Source organism: Lepus europaeus, chromosome 3, assembly GCF_033115175.1.
Source record: "Lepus europaeus isolate LE1 chromosome 3, mLepTim1.pri, whole genome shotgun sequence".
NCBI lineage: Eukaryota > Metazoa > Chordata > Mammalia > Lagomorpha > Leporidae > Lepus > Lepus europaeus.
In genome coordinates this window covers 29,556,156-29,578,537 of record NC_084829.1, presented here as the reverse complement: position 1 = coordinate 29,578,537, position 22,382 = coordinate 29,556,156, and the positions used below count along the sequence as shown (strand labels likewise).

Here is a 22,382-nt window from a genome sequence, read left to right as displayed (position 1 = left end):
TAATTTCTTCAATGAGCCATTGGTTGTTCAGGAGCACATTATTAAATTTCCATGTATTTGCAAATTTTCTAATGCTTTTCTTGTTATTTATAGTTTTATTCTATTGCAGTTTGATATATAATAGGACTTTGATTTTTTTTAACTTTATGGAGACTTGATTTGTGGTCATTGTCATGAAGATGTACCATGTACTGATGAGAATATTTATTGTGTAGCTATTGGAGGAAATGTTTTATGAATTTCTGTTAGGTCTATTCTATCTATGTAAGATTAACTCTAATGAGAATTTGTTGAATAGTCTACCCATTAATGAAAATGAGGTGTTAACATCATCAATTGTTTTTTAAAGATTTATTTACTTGATAGGTAAAGTGATGTAGGGGAGGTATCACTTCCCAAATGGTTGCAACAGCTAGATGTGGGCCAAGCTGAAGCAAGGAGCAAGGAACTCCATCCTGATCTCTCATATGGGTGGCAAAGACTCAAGCATTGTCCCCTTACCTGCTACATTCTCAGGTACATTAGCAGGGATCTGAATCAAAAGCAGAGCAGATGAAGGGTCAGTGTTGTGGTGTACAGGGTAAAGCTGCCTCTTGCTATGCCATTTCCATATAGGCACCAGTTTGTTTCCAGACTGCCCCACTTCAGATCCAGTTCCCTGATAATTTCTTGGGAGAATCAGTGGAAAATTGACAAAATGTCTGGGCCCCTGTCACCTGCCTGGGGTATCCTGGTTTAGGTCTGCCTCAGCCCTGGTCATTACAACTGTCTGAGGAGTGAACCAGTGAATGGAAGATATCTTCTCTCTTTCTCTTCCTTCTCTCTGTAACTCTTTCAAACCAATAAATAGATTTTTTAACTTAGAAATATTTTGTTTAAGGCATATAAGCTTCATGCATTTCACATATGCAAATTTAGGAACATAGTGATTCTCTCTACCCTACCTTTCCTCCCACCCACAATCCCATCTTTCTTCCTTCTCTCTCTCCTATTCCCATTCTTATTTTTACTGATATCTATTTTCAATTAATTTTATACTCATAAGATTAACCCTATACTAACTAAAAGAATTTAACAAATAGTCTAAAAAAAACCTTATTCCTCAACAGTTTAGACAAAGGCTCTTCAAAGTCATCACATCTCAAAATGTAATTTTCACTTCTATAGATCACCTTTTAAATACTCCATTAGTTACCACAGATCAGGGAGAACATATGGTTTTTGTTCTTCTGGGACTGGCCTATTTTACTAAGTATAATGTTTTCCAGATGCATCCATTTTGTTGCAAAGACAACATTTCATTTTTTTTTTACCACTGTGTAGTATTCCATGGTGTACATATACCACAATTTCTTTATCTAGTCTTCAGTTAATGGACATCTGGGTTGATTCCATATCTTAGTAATTGTAAATTGAGCTGCAATGAATATGGGGGTACAGATAACTCTTTCATGTGTTGATTTCATTTCCATTGGGTAAATTCCCAGGAGTGGGGCGGCTAGGTCATATAGTAGATCTATATTCAGCTTTCTGAGGTATCTCCAAATTGTCTTCCACAGTGGCTGTACCAGTTTACATCCCTAACAACAGTGGATTAGGGTACCTTTTCCTCCACATTCTCATCAGCATTTATTTTTGTTGACTCCTATATGAAGCTCATTCTAACTTGGGTGAGGTGAAATCACATTGTGATTTTGTTTTGTATTTCCTCGATGTCTAATGATCCTGAGCATTTTTTCATGTGTCTTTTGGCCACTTGAATTTCCTCTTTTGAAAAATGACTGTTAAAGACCTTTGTCCATTTCTTTACTTGATTGTTTTATTGTTGTTGAGTTTCTTGAGCTCTTTATAGATTCTGGACATTAATCCTTTTCCAGTTGTGTAGTTTGGAATTATTTTCTCCTGTTCTATTGATTGCCTCTTCACTTTGCTGAGTGTTGTGCAGAAGTTTCTCAGCCTGACGTAATCTCATTTGTCAATTTTGGTTTTGATGATCGGTGCTTCTGGGGTCTTTGCGAAGAAATCTTTGCCTATGCCATGTCTTGTGGAGTTTCCCTATTCTCTATTAATTTCAGGTGTTGGGTCATGGATTTAGGTCTTTGATACATTTTGAGTGAATTTTTGTGTAAGGTATAAAGTAGTGGTCTTGCTTTATACTTCTGCATGTAGATATTCAGTTTTCCCAGCACCATTTGTTGAAAAGACTGTTCTTGCTCCAGGGATTGATTTTAGTTCCTTTGTCAAAAATAAGTTGTAGATGTGTGGATGGATTTCTGGAGTTTCTATTCTGTTCATTGGTCTACACATCTGTTTTTTGCCAGTACAATGCCAGCAGCTGGGCCAGGCTGAAGCCAGGAGTCTGGAGCTTCCTCCAATTCTACTACATAGTTGCAGGGGCCCAAGCACTTGGGTCAACTTCTGCAGCTACCAAGGTGCACCAGCAGGGAGATGTATCAGAAGTGGAGCATCTGGGGTTCAAATTGACACCCATAGGGGATGCCGGATTTCAGGTGGAGGCTTAACCCACTTTGCCACAACTCCAGCCCCCACATCTAAATTTTGATATAATTTACTTTATATTTATAATTTATTTTAGTATAATTTCTAAAGTTGAAAGAATTATAAAGTTGCAAGTATATATATATTATATATATATACTCTTTATCCAGATTCACAAATTGTTTACTAGTTTCCCATTTTCACATACATAAATATATACTCATATATAAATATAATTTAATGTATGCATACATGTAGATGAAATTTTGATAAGCTATTTATCACTAAATAGTATATAGCTCTGAATAGAATATTCTTTCAAACAGTATAGTTATCAAAACTTGTACATTTTATAGTGAAATAGCACTATATTTCACAGTACATATTCAGAGATATTGTTTATTATCTCCAAAATGTCATTTATATTTTCCCCATGGCAGAAACCATTCTCAACAAATGATTTCAGAAAGGCACATAGGACTTCTTAAAACAGATGAATTAACTTATATCACTTCAGTAAGATAGTTGCTCAAGCCTCTATGATGTTAAGGTAAAATTTTTTCCTTAGAAATTAACTCACAATTTGTGGGATGATAGCATAAAGTTTGTAAATATCTTGACTTTTATCAAACTTTCACACACTAATTTTGGGAACTATCAATAATTTTAAAACTCCATTATGCCTTCCAAACTTATTAGTTTACATTCAGAGAGTTTTTACTATTTATTCATTTATTAATTTATATCAGTACATGATCATTCCTGTTTTATATTACTGTTTTGCTTTAGTTTGATATCCAAATTTTCCAAGATGTGACCAATATAAGCCCATCAAGCTCAGGCATTGTTATTACTTCATATATGATATGGGCCTATTTTTAATACATTTTAAAATATTTATTTATTTTATTTTAAAGGCAGAGTTACAGAGAGGCTGAGGCAGAGAGAGAGAGAGAGAGAGAGAGAGAGAGAGATTTCCCATCCTATCCTCCTGTTCACTCTCCAGATTACTGCAACAGCTGACCTGTGCCAATCCAAAGACAGGAGCCAGGAGTTTCCTCTGGATCTCCCAGGACTTGGGCCATCTTCCACTGCTTTCCCTGGCCATAGTAGAGAGCTGGATAAGAAGTAGAGCGGCCAGGACTTGGACCAGTACCCAAATGGGATGCTGGAACTGCAGGCTGTGGTTTTACCTGCTAGGCGACAGTGTCAGCCCCATAGGCTTATTTTAACAACGTAATTTCTGCATTCTTGCATTATCCAATACATATAGAATATCTTCCAATGTCTCGGAGTATTTTCATATTATTATATGGAACCTTGATTTCACATTTTCTTGCATTGCTGAAGTTCTTTAGGCTCTGTATCTGATTCTCTTGTCATTGTATTCATTTTAATTGTTCTCCATGTTTCAATATTCCTAACAAAGATCATATCTTTGTGCAGTATAGGTAGTGTATTAGGTCAAACTAGTTCTTATCATAAGTAAAGTTATAATGCATTTAAACTATCACACTAGGATATAAAAAAAAACCAACAAAGGAAGGACCACATGTCCAGGGGACAGTCTGACAGAAGTTTTCAATGGAAAAGTGACAGAACAGAAAAAAGACTGTGAGACAGCAAGGAAAGAGGACAGGCATGCTGCTGAGGCCAGCCACATGATACAGCCAGCTACTGGCTGAGAGTCAGCTTCTTCACAAGTCAAGGAAATAAGTTGCTGCACACGCAAAACTAGAAGTTTTCGCTGAGGCAGAATTTCACAGTCACCCACTGACTTCAACTTCAGCCTGGGGAGTGTATTAGGGTCTGAGTCACTACTTCATTCTAATCTAAGAAGGGAAGCCATATTTCCTTCCTCTGTCCTCCCCTTCCCTACAGAACATGGGACTTAGTTGGCTGTGAAGTCATGTAGTTAAACTCTGTTCTATTGCTACATGTAATGATCAGAGTCAGAGTTGGTGCAACTTTAGGGACAGAGAACAGACCCCCTGCATCCTATAACTATGAAAGTTTTGAACATAAGCCCCAGGGCTGCAATCATTCACTCCATGAGATCCAGACAGGGTTCCCCTCAGCTTCTGGAGGCTAGCAACAGCATTAGCCATAAAGAATCTGGGCCCAACCTGAGGAATTTCCCTCTGTACCTTCTACCTCATTGTGCTGGGAGCCCCAGGCACAAAACCCAGCAACCCCCAGTTTCATCTGTGCTTTGTGGAATCAGTACAGTTGATGTCAGTATTATAATTTGGAGAAGTTCATGTTCAGTTCTAGTATCAGGAGTGCTCTATCTGTATTGCTCTGCTTTAGACTAGTGGCTACTGCTATCTCCAACATCTGGGAGATACTATCTCCCAGATGCTATCTCCACCCTGGGAGATCTAGGAAGTGGCTCAACTGTATGCTGAAGCAACAAGACTGTAAAAATCAGTACTAATTTCTTCAGACACACTGGAATCTACCTGGTGGGACTTAGGGAAGAATCTTCACGTATTCCACCTCTCTGGATGCATATCTGCAAAAATCTCCTTTATACCTTTTTGTTACCCTGTAGGACTGATCAAGGTTCAATTCATATACCACAGTCCTAGGACTAGGGTTTTTGGTATTATAAGCCCAGTAGCATTTGCATCTTCCTAACAGGAGCTGAGGAAAGGCCTATCCACATCACACAGTCCTAGAGCCACAGATATCAGTGCCACAAACACAGCATCACTCAGGATTTCCAGGGAACAACAGGACAGTCTCCTTTGTTACCCTTAGCACCAAGATCAAGGCTTTCACCATCACAATCCCCAGTGTAACTGACACTGAATTCTCTAGAGATTAAAGATACACACACACACACATGCACACACACACTAGCTCATATTCACCTCAAAGTCACACTTCTACACCTATGAATTGCAGCAGATTACACCACTGTAGCAGACACAACTGACAATTATTAGAACAAAGAATTCAGAGGGACTGGCACTGTGGTGTAGAGCATAAAGCCACAGCTTGCAGTGCTGGCATCTCACGTGGGTTCCAGTTTGAGTCCCAGCTGCTCCACTTCTGATCCAGTTCCCTACTAGTGTGCCTGAGAAAGCAGTGGAGGATGCACCAAGTGCTTGGGTTCTTGTACCTATGTGATGTGGGAGACACAGATGAAGCTCCTGGCACCTAGTCTTGGACCAGTCCATGTCTGGCTGTTGTGGCCATTTGGGGAGTGAATAAGTGGATAGGAAATACCTCACTCTGTCTCCCCCCACCCCGTAACTCTGCCTTTACAAAAAAAATGAAGTCATTCAGAGGCTACATTTCTAGGCTCATGTAGAATCAAAGCCAAAGCAAAAAGTTAAATGATAGCCTACTTTCCATCTAAACCATTAACTCTTCTCCAATAAAACTTACTCCATAAAGAAGGAGGGACTATTGCACCAGATGTGCAGACCCTTATGTAAGGACACAGGAAACATGAAGAAGTGAGATAGTGTGACATTTTCAAAAGAACACAATAGTTCTCTAGAATTAGATCCAGATCTGAAGGAAATCTATGAAATGTCAGGAATACAATTCAAAGTAATGATCACAAGGGAACCAGTGTGATGCAAGAGAATATAGATAGCTTAAAGAAATAGGGAAATCAATCAGAGACATGAACAAAAAAACTAAGAATACAGAAAGCATTAAGAGAAGAACCAAACAGAAATTTTGCAGATGAAATCTTCAATCAGTGAAATAAAAAATACGATTGATTGAGAGCTTTAACAGCAGAATAGATAAGTGGAGGAAAGAATTTCTGACCTGGAGGACATGATATTTTTAATAACCACATCAGACCAAATAAGGAGAAAAAAACTAAAAATAATGAAGAATGTACAATGAGCAAATGTGTGCATTACAGGGATTCCTGAAGGAGGAAAAGAAAGAATTTTAGAATTAAGCTGATGCTGGTCTCATAAAAGTAGTTTTGTAGGATTCCCTATATTTAAATAATTTTGAATAGTTTGAGAAGAATTGAAAAGAGAGAAAAATCACTCCATGAAGAAAGGACAGTCTCTTCAACAAATAGTGTTAGAAAAAATTAGATGTCTGTGAAGAAATATGAAACAAGACCCGTACCTTGCTCCCTATAGAAAAACCAACTCACAATGGATCAGAGATCTAAATATGAGACCTAAAACCATCCCATTGTTAGAGGAAAACATATGGAAACATTGAAAGACATTGACATAGGCAGACTTCTTGGATAAGATTCTGGAAGCACAGGCAATCAACGCAAAAATAGACAAATGTGATTACATCAAGCTAAGAAGCTTATACTCAGCAAAGGAAACCCTCAACAAAGTAAAAAGATAGCTAACAGAATGAGAGGAGATATCTGTGAACTATACATCTGATAAGGGATTAATATCCAGGATACATAAGGAGCTCAAGAAACTAAACAACATCAAAACAAACAAATAGACTAAGGATGTTAACAGGCACTTTTCAAAGGATGAAATACTAATGGCCAATAGACATGAAAATATGTTCTGCATTATTATCCAACAGGGAAATACAAACATAAACCACAATGAGGGGCCAGTGCTGTGCCATAGAAAGTAAAGCTGCCACCTGCCTTGCTGGCATCTCATATGGTTTCTGGTTTGAGTCTCAGCTGCTCCACTTTCTATCCTGCTCTCTGCTATGTCCTGGGAAAGCAGTGTAAGATGCCCAAAATCCTTGGGCCCCTGTATCTATGGAGGAGACCTGGAAGAAGCTCCTGGATCCTGGCTTCTGATCAGCTCAGCTCCAGCCATTGCAGCCAATTGGGGAGTGAATCAGCGGATGGAAGACTTTTCTCTCTGCCTCTGCCACTCTGTAACTCTACCTTTCAAATAAATAAAATAAATCTTTAAAAAATAACCTAATGAACAAACAAACAAACAAACAAACAAAAAAAACACAATGAGGTTTCACATCACCCCTGTTAGAATGGCTATCATCCAAAAATCAAAAAAGGAAGAAATGCTGGAAAGGTTTTGGGGAAAAAGGTACACTAATCCACTGTTGATGGGAATGTAAATGTTTGGAACTATTATGGAAGATGGTATGGAGATTCCTCAGAAATCTTAAAATAGCTCTATTGTATGACCAAATCATTCCACTCCTGGGAATTTATCCAAAGGGAATGGAGTCAGCATATGAAATAATTATCTGTACTCTCATATTTGTAACACCTCAACTCACATAGCACCTCACGTCACAATAGCTAAGATATGGAATCAACTGAGATGTCTATCAATGGATGACTGGATACAGAAATTATAGTATATACACACTATATACTATATAATATAATAGTGTATATAATATATATATATAATATATACTATATAAATACTACTCAGCTATAAAGTAAAATTAACTCTTGTCTTTTACAAAAAAGTGGATTCAATTGGTGACAATTATGCTTAGTAAAATAAGCCAGACCCACAAAGACAGATAACGCATGCTTTCCCTCATCTGTGGCAACTAATATAGAGAGTACAAAAATGTTATGAATATAAGTGGAATTGACATTTTGAGATTTGATTATTATCTATAGCTCTTGTCTATACTCTTGAGGAGCAGTGATTTTTCTACTTACTACTTGTTGAACTGTTAATATAGTGGAGTCTGTGTTTGTGATTGTAAAGTGAATTGAAAGTATGTATTTGTAAAAATTAAAAAAAATAAAAAGGGAAGGAGGAGGAAGGGTGGAGCACAGGGAGGGAGGGAGAGAGGGTCAGATGGGAAATATCATTATGCTCTTAAAACTGTATATATGAAATATATGAAATTTGTTCCCCTTATATAAATAAAGAAATTTTAAAAAGAAAATTTCCCAGGTGTTGGAAGACACATGGACCTCCAGATATGGGAAATAAAAAAGGCCCAAACCAATAATGTTGTTCTCCAATGCATAAACATTGTAGTCAAATTTTCAAAAATAAAGTGTGGGGAAATTAGGCACAGGAGGCAATTCAAAGATGGCGCCCAGTCTGTCAGTGCCGCTGCCAGGAGATCCCAGGCCGCGCTATCCCTGCCACAGCTGCCCTGTGGGTCGCCCGCCCGCTGCTGCCATGGCCTGCCAGCTGTGAACGCCCCCCAGGTACTTCAGTGGCAGCCTTTGTGATAGAGGCGCCAGCCCACAGTCCCCTGCAAGGTGGAGCCTCTGACGGAAGTGCAGAGCTGACAGGAGGCGCTGGAGGCCCGAGGACGCCCACGAGGGTGAGTGCCAGGCCACCAACCGCAGACCCGACCTTTACTACCCCTGAAGGCCCCAAACCCCACCCTAGATGCTTGGACTGGGCAGACACAGTAGAAGAGGATGAAACTGGGACCAGAGTCAACAAAGAGATGGCAAGATATAAGAGGAAACTCCTCATAAATGACTTTGGAAGAGAGAGAAAGTTGTCCAACGAGGGATTTGACTCGAAGAAATCCGTGTCCACGGTGCTGGCCGACCTAGAAACAGATGAGAGCGTCCTCATGAGGATATAGAAGCAGATCAACTATGGGAAGAACATGATCGCCTACGACTGCTACGTTAAAGAGGTGCTGACACCTGCAGCTTTTCTTAAAAAAACATTAATTGTATCTATAGTGTGTTCTGCATGTTTTAAGTTGTAAGTGGAGCTAAATCCTGGGAGGTTGAACTTGAAGCAGTCTTGTCTCAAATGTAATTGCTTAGTTTCTGCTCTCCTCCAAGCTGAACTGGCGAGTGTGGGTTCACTGGTGTCCACTGCTATAGACTGTGGCTGCTGCCCATTGGGCGGGTGGGAGGCAGGGGGTGTTGCTGTGTTTACAGGACCAGCCGAGAGCCAGCTGTCCACCCTGGTATCTGGCAGTGCAGACACTGTGAGCATCTCCTTGTTACCATGTGTCATGAGTGCCCCACGTCCAGGCCTGAGGAGCAGGTGCTCGGGGGAGCTGTGTGGTCGGCGGGTTTGTATGAGCTGCAGTCTTAACTTGGTACTTGTATACAGTGCTCGGGTACTGGTACATGGTGCTCAGCCAGCTCTTGGTCCTGATACTCTGAGAGTTAAGGCAGTAGAGGGACGTAGAACTTTCCTTTACAATCAGTTAGTTGACCTTGTAAAGTTTCTGTAAATGATAATGTGTACAGATTTTCTGTTCAGATGTTCAATTGTAAACTTCCTGTTAAGACTGTTATGTTTCTATTGCTTTTGTATGGAATGATATTGCAAAAATAAAAGAGGCTTTGTTGCAAAAAAAAAAAAAAAAAAGATGGCGCCCAAAGGAAGTAAGGTGGACGGTACCCAAAGTTGTTTACCAACAAAGCTGATTGGCCACGCAGTATCAGGGGAGGTAACGGCAACTGATGACGAGTTTACAGACATATGGCTGGTCCTATAAAAAATCGCTCCGTAAAATGGCCCTTTAAGTAATTGGTTGGTCCTTATTCCCTGCCCCAATAATCCTGCAGTCTTGTGTTTTAAAAGGCTTTGCTACATACACAATAAATGAGTTCTTGCTTGACTTGACACTCTGCTGTATCTGACTCTCTGGGATTGGGAGGCTGGGAAATGGACGAGCGGCACACTTACCTTTCCTCGGACTCAGTCCATCTTCATTTGGGAGGAATAAGACCCTGCAGTAAAGCACAAGGAGAGAACCCTAAAGACAGTAGAAGAAAAGCAACAAGGTACGTATGAAGGAAAACCAGTTATACTAACAACAGACTTCTCAACAGAAACCTTACAGGCCAAAAAAAGTAAGGTGATATATTCAATCTATTAAAAGAAAAAAAAAACACCACAAATCAAGAGTATCATATCCAGGAAGCCAACCTTTAGAAGTGAAACAGAAATTAGTTATTTCCGGGCAAGGTGGCGGAATAGGAAGGGAGCACACTGATAGTGAGGGAAGACACAGTTTAATAAAAGTGGAGATACTGCAGGGTCAAGGAAGAGTAGGGGAGCAAACAGCAGAGGAAACTCTTCCAGAACTAGTGATTCACAGTGGACCTGCGTGGAGAGCGTGGGAGCCCAAGTTCGGGACACCAGCGGAGGAATCAACACACCAGCGCTGGAACACGAGGTGAGCTGAACCTCAATAGCCCGAGACACCAGCAGGCAAGTGGAAAGAGGAGACTAGAGAGAACGAGGCTTGAAACTCCGTGGGGAAAAGTTCACCAGGCTAACTAGAAGAGAGAGAGGGAAAAAAAAGTGACTGATACGGACACGAGTTTCTCTCTCTCCGCTCACCCCTCAAAGGCGAGCAAGACAAAGAGCAGGCGCCATTTTGGACATACGTCATAAGTAGGGCAACCTCAGGTCTGCACCGGCCCTGAGCCTAGCAGAAAAACCTGACTCTGGGGGGAGGGGTGAAATAACAGGAGATTAGGATCTAATTTGGCAACCCAGTGGGAGACTGCAGGAGAATTGGAGCCCACACCGAGGGCAGCAGAGATTCCCTGTGTGGTCCTTGGGAAAGAGCTTCTGATCTCTGGCTCCTGTGGATATATCATTTGCCTGCTAACTACCTCCAATTACGTTAAGCTGTGCGGAATTACTTCCCTTTTGAATCAAAAAAAAAAGAAAGAAAGAGATTTACCACACCTAACCTGAGAGTGTCATCTTTGACACACCCTCAACCCTGAGGAACCAAACAGAGGCTCTCAGGCCACACTCATCTCAAGCCTCTAAGGCTCCACCGAAAGCAGACAGTCCACTTAATATAGAGCCATAGTGTAACAAGAAAAAACACCACAGTGAAGAAAACAAATATCTCCAACATGCCAAACAACAAATGCAAAAACCGAGGTAACAAGAACAAGGAAGACACTATGATGCCCCCAAATGAAAAAGACACCCCAATTCAAGATTATGAAGATGATGAGATCGAAGAAATGCAAGAAATGGATCTCAAAAATTGATAAGAACATTAAGAAGTTCTCAAAAACAAATTCTTGAACTACAGAAATCCTTAATGGACAAGAAAGATAATCTCTCTCGTGAAAATGAAATATTAAGGAGGAATCAAAATGAAATGAAACAACTAGTAGAACAAGAAACTGTGGTAGTGATGAGAAATCATAATGAAATGAAGAATTCAATAGATCAAATGACAAATACATTAGAGAGCCTTAAAAACAGAATGGGTGGCCGGCGCCGTGGCTCACTAGGCTAATCATCTGCCTTGCAGCGCCAGCACACCGGGTTCTAGTCCCGGTCGGGGCACTGATCCTGTCCCTGTTGCCGCTCTTCCAGGCCAGCTCTCTGCTGTGGCCAGGGAGTGCAGTGGAGGATGGCCCAAGTCCTTGGGCCCTGCACCCCATGGGAGACCAGGATAAGCACCTGGCTCCTGCCATCGGATCAGCGCGGTGCACCAGCTGCAGTGCACCTACCGCAGCAGCCATTGGAGGGTGAACCAACGGCAAAAGGAAGACCTTTCTCTCTGTCTCTCTCTCTCACTGTCCACTCTGCTGTCAAAAATAAAAAAATAAATAAAAAACCAGAATGGGTGAAGCAGAAGAGAGAATATCAGACTTAGAAGACAGAGAACAGGAAAGGAAAAAGGCAAACCTAAGAAAAGAAGAAGAAATTAAAAATCTAAAAAAATATTGTTGGGAATCGACAGGATACTATTAAAAAACCCAACATTCGGGTTCTAGGAGTTCCTGAAGGCATGGAGAGGGAGAAAGGATTAGAAGGCATTTTCAGTGAGATACTAGCAGAAAATTTCCCAGGTTTGGAGAAGGAAAGTGGCATCTTAGTACAGGAAGCTTATAGAACCCCTAATAAACATGAACAAAATTGATCCTCACCACGACATGTTGTAATCAAACTCACCACAGTGAAACATAAAGAAAAGATTCTAAAATGTGCAAGAGGATTGTCAGATTACTCTCAGAGGATCTCCAATTAGACTCACAGCTGACTTCTCTTCAGAAACCCTACAAGCTAGAGGGAATGGTGAAATATAGCCCAGGTACTAAGAGAGAAAAACTGCCAGCCCAGAATATTATATCCTGCAAAGCTCTCATTTGTGAATGAAGGTGAAATTAAGACTTTTCATAGCAAACAGAAACTGAAAGAATTTGTTGCCACTCATCCTGCCCTGCAAAAGATGCTTAAAGATGTGTTACACACAGAAACACAGAAACATGGTCACCAATATGAAAGAAGGTAAAGGAAGGAAACCTCACAGCAAAAGATCACAGGAAGCTCAATTTCTCTTTGACATAGAATTAAACTCTGATGCTCTGTTAAAGCAATGTGTTAAAGTAATCTATTATGTTCTCTTGATGTCTGTTAAATTCTAATTGTTCAAAAACAGCTGAATTTTTATTAAGAGCTATGGATTATTTAAACATGTGCTTATTTTCAAAGACTTGAATAATCACCTTGTAACAATGATCAAATTTGGTCTATGTTATGTCATGATTTTAAGGAATCTTATTTCAACCAGGTATTTTGATTTTGAGCCTTCTTGGCATTCTTGACAGGCATTCAAAAAATCAAAGTTTCAAACAATCTGGTCGCTAAAATTTCCAGTAAATCCTGGACTCTGGTTTTTCCAGTTTGGGCCCAACTGAAAAAAATCGAAGGACCTATGTCCCTCATCTTATAGAGACACCAACTAATCAGGCTATTTGGATTATATTAGAAGTACTGTCAAGATGTGACGTGGTACCAAATTTTAAGTTTCCATAATGGAAAATGCTATTAATACAAATGTTTGAGAATTAAAAAGTCTAATGATCTTGTGTTACTAGACATGATAGTTATCTTAATGAGAAAGCCCCAGAGGCCTAAAGGGTTAAATGCATGTAAAATCCTACAGGTGCTTTCAAAAATACTGTGAAGTAAGCAAGTGCCTCTTGTTTGTTGATGAGTTTATATTTTTAAACATGGCAACTTAGTGTTTTGTCATCCACAGTTATATATGATTTGCTGCGCATAAAACTAAAGCGTTGTTGGTTCTGTGTTTAGCTGTCCTCCTATAGGTTCCTATGGACTTTTTCCAGCCACTCCTATTGTATACAGTACTTTGGGATGGCTCTGTAAATAGATGAAGCCAATAATGTATTAACAGTACCAACTGAGAGAAAGTATGGTTAACTGAGGTTACTAAAAACAAAAAGCAATTCAAATCAATTGGCAATCTACAAAAAGAGTTAAAGATTTTAAAAGCTATTATTAAAATTGCTATATTGGTCTATTATGCTATGTTATATGTGTGTATATATTGTATGTCCACATGGGAAAATTTTATTAAGAGTTTTATTTTAATTGGCTTATAGATAAGATTGTCCATAAATTTAAGCTGCTAAAATTAATCAAAGATACATTTTAATTAGTGTGACCTGAATCTCTGCATCATATGTTTTAAACTTGTTGGTAGAAAGAAACTAAAAACATTTTATATGGTTGTGCTTAAGTTTACTGGTTAAACAAACTACACCATGTTAGATATTTAAGAGGTGTTTCCAAATACATGATTCTTAAAATTTATAGAAGGCACTGGACCTTCTGGTAAATGTTTTCTTAAGTTGGTATCTAATGGTTGAAACTGTTTGCTAAGTACTCCTGTAATATTGCTATTATCAGCAAGCAATCTAGGACTTGCTCCCTCATTTCTCTATTCTAACCCCAACTTGTTCTTTCATTTCTCTATTCTCCTCAAGGTAGGAAACTTATTCTATTATAAAGGAATCTGTAGGATGCACAATTTAATCTTTAGACCTTATAAAAGAGATAACTAACATTTTTCTGTAATAGCATAACCAAAATAAGAACTTAAATAATAATCTCATAGCTAGATTCACTTCGCCATCAGCGAAGTATACAGTAAGCAGAAATAACCTCCCTTTCAGACCAAAGGGAAAGAAAGTTTTAAAGTGAGAATATAATTTTCCTCATGGGCATTGTCTACCTTAGAAAAACTACTATAGAGCATGCCTGTGACTATAGACTTGTAGTTCAGGCCACCGAAGATTAGAGATGGGACTTGGGCACTCCCTTGACTTGCATCCTCTGGTCTGCTTTAACAAAATCCAGGGGGAAAAGAAAGCTAGGCATTAGAAGCAATGGGTGGCAGGCCTATTAATGGCTGATCTGTACAGTGATCTGCCCTCAAGGAGACCCAACAGGCCAGTCCACTGCAGTGGCTTTCAATGTGGTAAGCCTGGGCTTCAGCAGAAGTCAACTTGTGAGAGCCCTGGCAGCTCTGCCAAGAGTTGGATCACTAGAAATGCACCTGCCCTGGAGCCGAAGGATGCCCAGGTCAGAGCCACAGATCTTATTGGCTCTAAGCTGAAAAGCCCTTCACTCAGCCCAACTTCCAAAGTGACCACTGCAGCTGAGGGGATGGTCAAGTAGGTTCAGCAACATTGCAGGCAGAACTGTAAATTTCTTGTTAGAGATGCCACTTGCCTTTACCTGGCCAGCTCTCCTCCCAGGCCAGCTAAGTAATGAAAGTCAACAGAGTGCCTTCCCCTCGGAGGTTCACACCTCCCTTAGGATATACCCCATGGGAAGAGATAGACAGGTCTGGGCCTCTTAACTTACAAGGCCAAATGCCCAACCGATTGTTATCAAGCCCCTTCTGTGAGGTTCTGTTTGCCTCTCAATCAGAAAACTTAATTGTAGCTTGGACAGCACCTTTCTTAGCTCCTCTAATAATGACTCTGTCCATTGCTCTAGACCCTGTCTAGCACACTTGGGCCTCATTCCTTCGTAATCATAACCTCTACTCTACCACCCATGGCTCTACTCCCAACCTGTGTGTACTGATGGTCCTCTTCCCCACTTAATGCTGTATAATTGTTCCAACCTGGTAAATGCCACTCTTAGGATCATTGGTTACTATCTCACCCTGTCTTTTATGACCTTGTCTAAATATGATCAGAGTCGGCAAACATGGAAGGCTTCCATAGCCTTGGCAACTCATGATGACAGCCTAGGGTGGTTACTGGCACCATAAACTAGAGTGTCAATTTGTTGGGTCAACAACAGGAGTCACTGTGCACTTGCTCCTCATGTGGGATCTCTGTCCTTAATGTGCTGTACATTGTGATTTAATGCTATAACTAGTACTCAAACAGTATGTTTCACTTTGTGTTTCTATGTGGGTGCAAACTGTTGAAATCTTGACTTAATATATACTAAATTGATCTTCTGTATATAAAGAGAATTGAAAATGCATCTTGATGTGAATGGAAGGTGAGAGGGAGTGGGAAAGGGGAGGGTTGCGGGTGGGAGGGAAGTTATGGGAGGGGGAAGCCATTGTAATCCATATGCTACACACTGGAAATTTATATTGATTAAATAAAAGTTAAAAAAATTAAAAAAAAGAAAATTTGAATATCCGTATGGAAAAAAAAACAAATTAGTTATTTCCCAGATAAGCTAAATTTTGAGAATTCACAACCATAAGACCAGCTTTACAAGAAAATCTGGAGTCCTACATTAGAAGGAAACATAATGAAAACACATGACCAGACAAAATTTACTAGCAGATTATGTATAATCAGTAGCCAATCAACAAAATGATAGTTATTAGTTCTTGTCTACCAGTAATAACCTTGAATATAAAAGGTCTAAATTCCCAAGCTACAAGATGCAGATTGGGTGAATGGATTAAAAACCAAAACCCCATTATATGCTGCCTATGAAAAACATATATATATATATATATATATATATATATATATATATATATATAGAGAGAGAGAGAGAGAGAGAGAGAGAGAGACTGAAAATGAAGAGCTGAAAAAAGATATACCAGGAAAACAGAAACTGAAAATTGAGCAGCAGTAGCTATCCTCCTACAAGACAGACTTTAAATCAAAAGGTGTAAAAACAGACAAAGATATTGTGCTTTAATAAAGGCAACAATTCAACGAGAAGCTATAACAATCATAAATGCATTCTGTAAAGAGCGTCATGATATTTTGATAAGAATTGCACTGAATGAATAAATTACTTTAGGTAATATGTACATTTTAATGAAATAAATTCTAGAAGAGTAATTGTCAAAAGAGATTACTCCAAAAAATACTGAATGAGCAAAGGAAGCATTTACTTATGCAAGCGTTTAATGTTTAAGCCAAATGAAGAACTTAAGATAGTGACTGTTAAAAATCTTTATTGTGCTATGTCATTGTGGAAGATACATTTGAAGACAAAATTGCTTAGGTTCCATAAAAGTTACATGGGAAGGATACTGCTTCTTTTCCCTCTATGCAGAATAATGATTGGTATAATTTTTATGTATCAGAGATAATCTCTATGTTAATATCCTTATAAAATATAAATAATATAAAATGGGATACTGACATTGAAAATAATAAAATAGTAAAAATAGTAAAAATAATTATCCCATATGAACATCAGTTCATGTCCTGCCTGCTCCACTTCAGATCCAGCTCTCTGCTATGCCCTGGAAAAGCAGTGGAAGTTGGCTGAAGTCCTTGGGGCCTTGCATCCATGTGTGAGACTTAGAAGAAGTTCCTGGTTCCTGACTTGCAGATCAGCTCTGCCCTGGCTGTTGGTGCCATTTGAGGAGTGAACCAATGCATGGAAGACCTCTTTCTCTCCCTCTGCCTCTCTCTAACTCTTTCAAATAAATAAATAAATCTTTCCACTTTGACTGTGACCCTATCGGAATAAGATCAAAGTCGGCGAACCTTAAAGGCTTCCATAGCCTTGGCAACTCATGACTAGAGCCTAGGAGATTACTGACGCCATAAACAAGAGTGTCAAATTGTTAAGTCAACAACAGGAGTCACTGTGTACTTACATCTCATGTGGGATCTGTCCTTAATGTGTTGTATAATGTGAAGTGATGCTATAACTAGTACTAAAACAGTATTTTTACACTTTGTATTTCTGTGTGGGTGCAAACGGATGAAACCTTACTTAGTATATACTGAATTGATCTTCTGTATATAAAGATAACTGAAAATGAAAAAAAAACCTGGTGTTAAATTGGAAATTGCATAGGAAATTAATTAATTTTTAAAAATATCATGTAGGATCTCTGTCTTTAATGTGCTGTACACTGTTATTTAATGCTATAACTAGTACTCCAACAGTATTTTTTCACTTTGTGTTGCTATGTTGGGGCAAGCTGTTGAAATCTTTACTTAATATATACTAAACTGATCTTCTGTATATAAAGAGAATTGAAAATGAATCTTGATGTGAATGGAAGGGGAGAGGGAGTGGGAAAGGGGAGGGTTGCGGGTGGGAGGGAAGTTATGGGAGGGAGCCATTGTAATCCATAAGCTGTACTTTGCAAATTTATATTCATTAAATAAAAGTTAAAAAGAATTAAAATAGAATAATTGTCCCTGTTTTCCTCTGGTGATAGATGGACATTTATTAAATATTTTACTTATTTATTTGAGAGGCAGAGTTACAGAGAGAGAGAAAGAGAGAGATCCTCCAGCTTCTGCTTCACTCCCAGAATGGCCACAATGACTGGAGCTGGGCCAATCCACAGTCAAGAGTCAGGAGCAGTTGCAGGGACCCAAGCACTTGGGTCATCTTCTATTGCTTTCTCAGGCCATAACAAAGAGCTGGATTGGAAGAGAAGCAGCCAAGACATGAAATGTTCCCGTATGTGTTGTCAATGCTGCATACAGAAGCCTAGCTCACTGAGCCACACCACCAGCCCTGCTACATGGACATTTTTTATGAAAGTGTTGTGGAAGACTACATTCTGTAAGAGTCTTTTGGACCTGAATTCATTTTCCATAATAGATGCAAAAATGTATCTTTCCTTTTATTGGTACAAGAATGTGAAACAAAGACTATTCACAAGGGAATTTCTAGAGACACTGCTTGCCAAGAAGTTTCCACTGAGGTTTATTGTCTGTATGGAATAAAAGTCTCACAGCTTTATAAAGAAATGAAAACCTTTCCTTACTATTGTTGTGGGATAAAATAGGTATCAGCCACTCAAATATTTGGGATGCTTCAAATCAAATACATAAGTGTTGAGAGTCTATGATAAGACATAAAGCCACTAAATACAGGACTAATATTTAATCCTTATCCTTAATTTACATTGCATTTAATGGGAAGAAATAAAACCAGTGTTCTCTTTTTTTTTTTTGCAAGAAAATGGGATATAACATTAGACTATCAACACTAATTTAAGGTGGGTATTTCATCTTGATAAAATGATCTATTAATCTTGCTTGATTAAATCTGCAAAATTATATACACATTGTGTATTCTTTGTGCAAAATTGCATACTAAAAATGTGTAAACAAATTGACACCTTTCAATACTAATAAAAGTGATTAGAATTTAGAACATTGAAATACATTTTTTTAACTTTTATTTAATGAATATAAATTTCCAAAGTACAGCTTATGGATTACAATGGCTTCCCCCCCCATAACTTCCCTCCCACCTGCAACCCTCCCCTTTCCCGTTCCCTCACCCTGAACATGCTCAATCTCGTCTGAAACACATATTTTAAAAACAATCTTAGGCTACTTTTTGCCCAGTGGACATTTCAGTTAATTAAAATAAATGTGTACTCGCATAAAAATCTTGGAAGTAGTCACATTATATTCAAGCCAAGTGACCTGAATGATTTATGGAAATTAAGGGAATGAAATTCAGTCCTTTGGAGACTTCTTATGGGAACATAAAGATACTGTCCATATTTGGAAACAGCGTGAAGAAAAATTATGTGGTAAATATAGACTTATAATCAATAGGATATTATATTTTATGAAAACATCTGTTATAACATTATATACTGTTTAAGAAAATGTGGTCATACATATGGACTTATTAAGTCTCACAATACAACAATATTGGTAAGGTAGATTCTAAATATAAACAATGCCTAATAGGTATTTGTATTAATTATCTCTGTGAAGTAGAGATAAGTTTTCTGATTTCATTTCCTGTTTTCTACAAATCAGTGTTTTTCAAACTTTTTACAACTACCTCTAGTAGGAAGTACATTTTACATCATAATTCATGTCATATATATGTACATATATATGTCACATTTATAATGAACATAAATAAAATAAATGAGTAAAATAGCATACAACTGTTAAAATGAATTATTATTACTTACAGTGTGAAAAATACATCATATTTTGTTTATAAATGCTGATAGCCTGATGATCTTTCATCACTAGGCTGTGCAATCAATTGTTATTTCTTGTTTTTCAAGAAATGAGCCTATTGAAAGGATAATTTCTTTTTCAGCTTAGTGCTTCCTTTTATGATGCAAATTTTATCTTTGCAAAAGTCATTCTGGGGTTTGGGGAGTAGACTTAAGAAATAGCAATATATGGTGTTTCTATGCAAATTAGAACAAGCCCTATGTAGCACAGTGAGTTCTGAACTCACCTAAATCAACTGATAAATCTAACAGGAACATGGCCAAGACTGGTGGATTATGGATGAGAGAACTTTACACACATGGTAAGTCAACATGGATAGCTCTTGAGTACTCTTTAAATCAATTATTCCTAGTTATTCCTTCCATTCAGTAATTTTCTAGTATAAATTTAACTGTGAGACTGTTACTTAAAGTATACTCTATAAAAATTAACTATATTGAATTTCTTAGATAAAGCCTCTAGTTTTGTTAGTCTTTCTTATAAAGTAGGTATAGAAATGATGAGTTGTTTTGGTATTTAAACTCATATTTTTCATATCTGCAAGTTTTCAATCATATTACTAGAGTTATGTGGCAAATAAAATATCTTAGTAACTCACTGAATTTTATTTAAATAAATAGATTAAGCATCAGAGAAACTCAATACTGATATACAAATCTTCACTTTTTTCTTGAATCTACCAACAAGGGAAACAACAACAATGAATCCTGGAAATGCAAGTTCTCCAAAGATCTTCATTCTCTTGGGTTTCTCTGACCACCCATGGTTGGAAATGCCCCTCTTCATGATGGTGCTCCTTGCTTATGTGTTCACACTGTTGGGCAATATCTCTATTATTGTGGTATCTAGGATAGATCCTCATCTTGATAGCCCTATGTATTTCTTCCTTTCTAACCTCTCTTTCCTGGACCTGTGCTTTACCACAACTACCGTCCCTCAGCTCCTGTTGAACCTTTGGGGTCCAGATAAATCTATCAGTTATGGGGGATGTGTGATCCAGTTTTATATGTTTCATTTCCTGGGGGCTACTGAATGTATCCTCTTAGCTGTTATGTCCTTGGATCGTTACCTAGCCATCTGCAAGCCCTTGAGGTACCCAGCTGTCATGAATAAGCGACTTTGCATCCTCCTTGTGGCCATGGCATGGCTAAGTGGTTTAGCTAACTCCTTACTTCAATCATCTCTCACTGTTCAGCTTCCACTTTGTGGTAATAACAAGGTAGACAACTTTCTTTGTGAAGTCCCAGTGATGATCAAGATGTCATGTGTTGACACCACATTCAATGTGGCTATGCTCACCACTGTGGGAACACTCTACTCCCTAGTTCCCTTGTCACTTATCCTCGTCTCCTATGGGTTCATTGTAGCTACTGTGCTCAGGATTCGGTCCTTAGAAGGAAAGAAGAAAGCCTTTAACACATGTGGTTCTCATGTTTTTGTTGTGTCCCTCTTCTATGGGCCAGTAATTATTATGTATGTACAACCCTCTGCTACCAACTCACAGGACAAGAACAAACTCATGTCCCTGTTCTACAGTTTGGTGACTCCTATGCTTAATCCTTTTATCTACACTTTGAGGAACAAGGACATGAAAGGGGCAATCAGGAGGCTTCTTATCTCATGGTGCCATTGGGGAACAGAAGAAATATAGAAATATTTGTGTTCCACACTCTCCACATATAATTCAGCAGGTCTCCTGTTCTAAAATTAACTCTTGCTTTAACCTTTTGTAAATTTTTAGGATCATTTAGTACCTATTCCAATTATATGCTTTTGTGCATATTGTTATAGGTTGTCAGATATTTCAAGTGTGAGTCTTAATCCTCAATTTGCCTGCAACTTGCCTGAGAGAGATGATCAACTCACTAAGTTCCTTTGTATTTAGATGCAGAGTCCACTGTAGTAATCCCAAGAGTGGGCAGTAAATAAATGCCTACTGATGGACTCACTCAGTTTGAGACAGAGTCAAATTCTACCATTTTCTCTGCTACTTTGAGGAATATATATAAATATATATAAATAATATACAAATATAAATGATTACACCGAAATTTACCATCTTACTATTGTGGATATGATTTTGGGATTGATTTTTGGTTTGAAGTCAACTCTACTTATGAATTATCAGCAGGTACAGATGCATTACTAGCTCACCCTCTCATGCATATATTCTTTAATCCTTTAAAACTAAGACTGTTAAAAAACACCATAAGACTCTCTTTTCTACAAATCTCAACAGACTTCCTTCTCTTAAAGCTATCCTACTGAAGCAGTCCTAGGTTACAAATGGGAAAAATTAATGATTAAAATCGTTAGAAACTTCTACATTGCTTCTAGAATTGAATCATTCAGCCTTTATTGGTAAAATAACCTACCCAGAATCAGAAAATTTGGAGTGTTTTATAAATCATCAAAAGATGAAATAGTTCAGCCATTAAGGAATCAGAACATTACATGGTTGGCAGAAGGAAAATGGAAAAATTCAAGATAATATGAAGAAAAATATAAAATAAAATAACTTGTCTAGCAGATCATCAAGTCTGAGATATAAGTGAAAAAGTAGAAAATTTGATAATAATGTGGTGTCTAGAGGGAGAGGCTATTATGTTGATTTTATCAATGATGTACACTTTTAATGTTCTAAGTCTTTCATTTTATTATAATTCTATGCCCCTTGCCCTTATAATACTCTCATCTTTCAACTCATGCTTAATGCAAATATGTTTTTCTAACAACAAAATTT

The 22,382-nt window shown here is 38.2% G+C and overlaps 1 protein-coding gene and 1 pseudogene across 1 annotated transcript; both read left to right on the top strand.

Annotated features, from left to right (window-relative positions):
• The first annotated feature begins 8,591 nt into the window (after positions 1-8,591).
• LOC133756446 (histone RNA hairpin-binding protein-like) lies at positions 8,592-9,141 on the top strand (annotated as a pseudogene).
• Positions 9,142-20,339: 11,198 nt separating this feature from the next.
• LOC133756445 (olfactory receptor 2B11-like) lies at positions 20,340-21,290 on the top strand. The gene has a single exon (XM_062187130.1). The coding sequence runs from the start codon at positions 20,340-20,342 to the stop codon at positions 21,288-21,290; it is 951 nt and encodes a 316-aa protein (XP_062043114.1).
• The last annotated feature ends 1,092 nt before the right edge of the window (positions 21,291-22,382 follow it).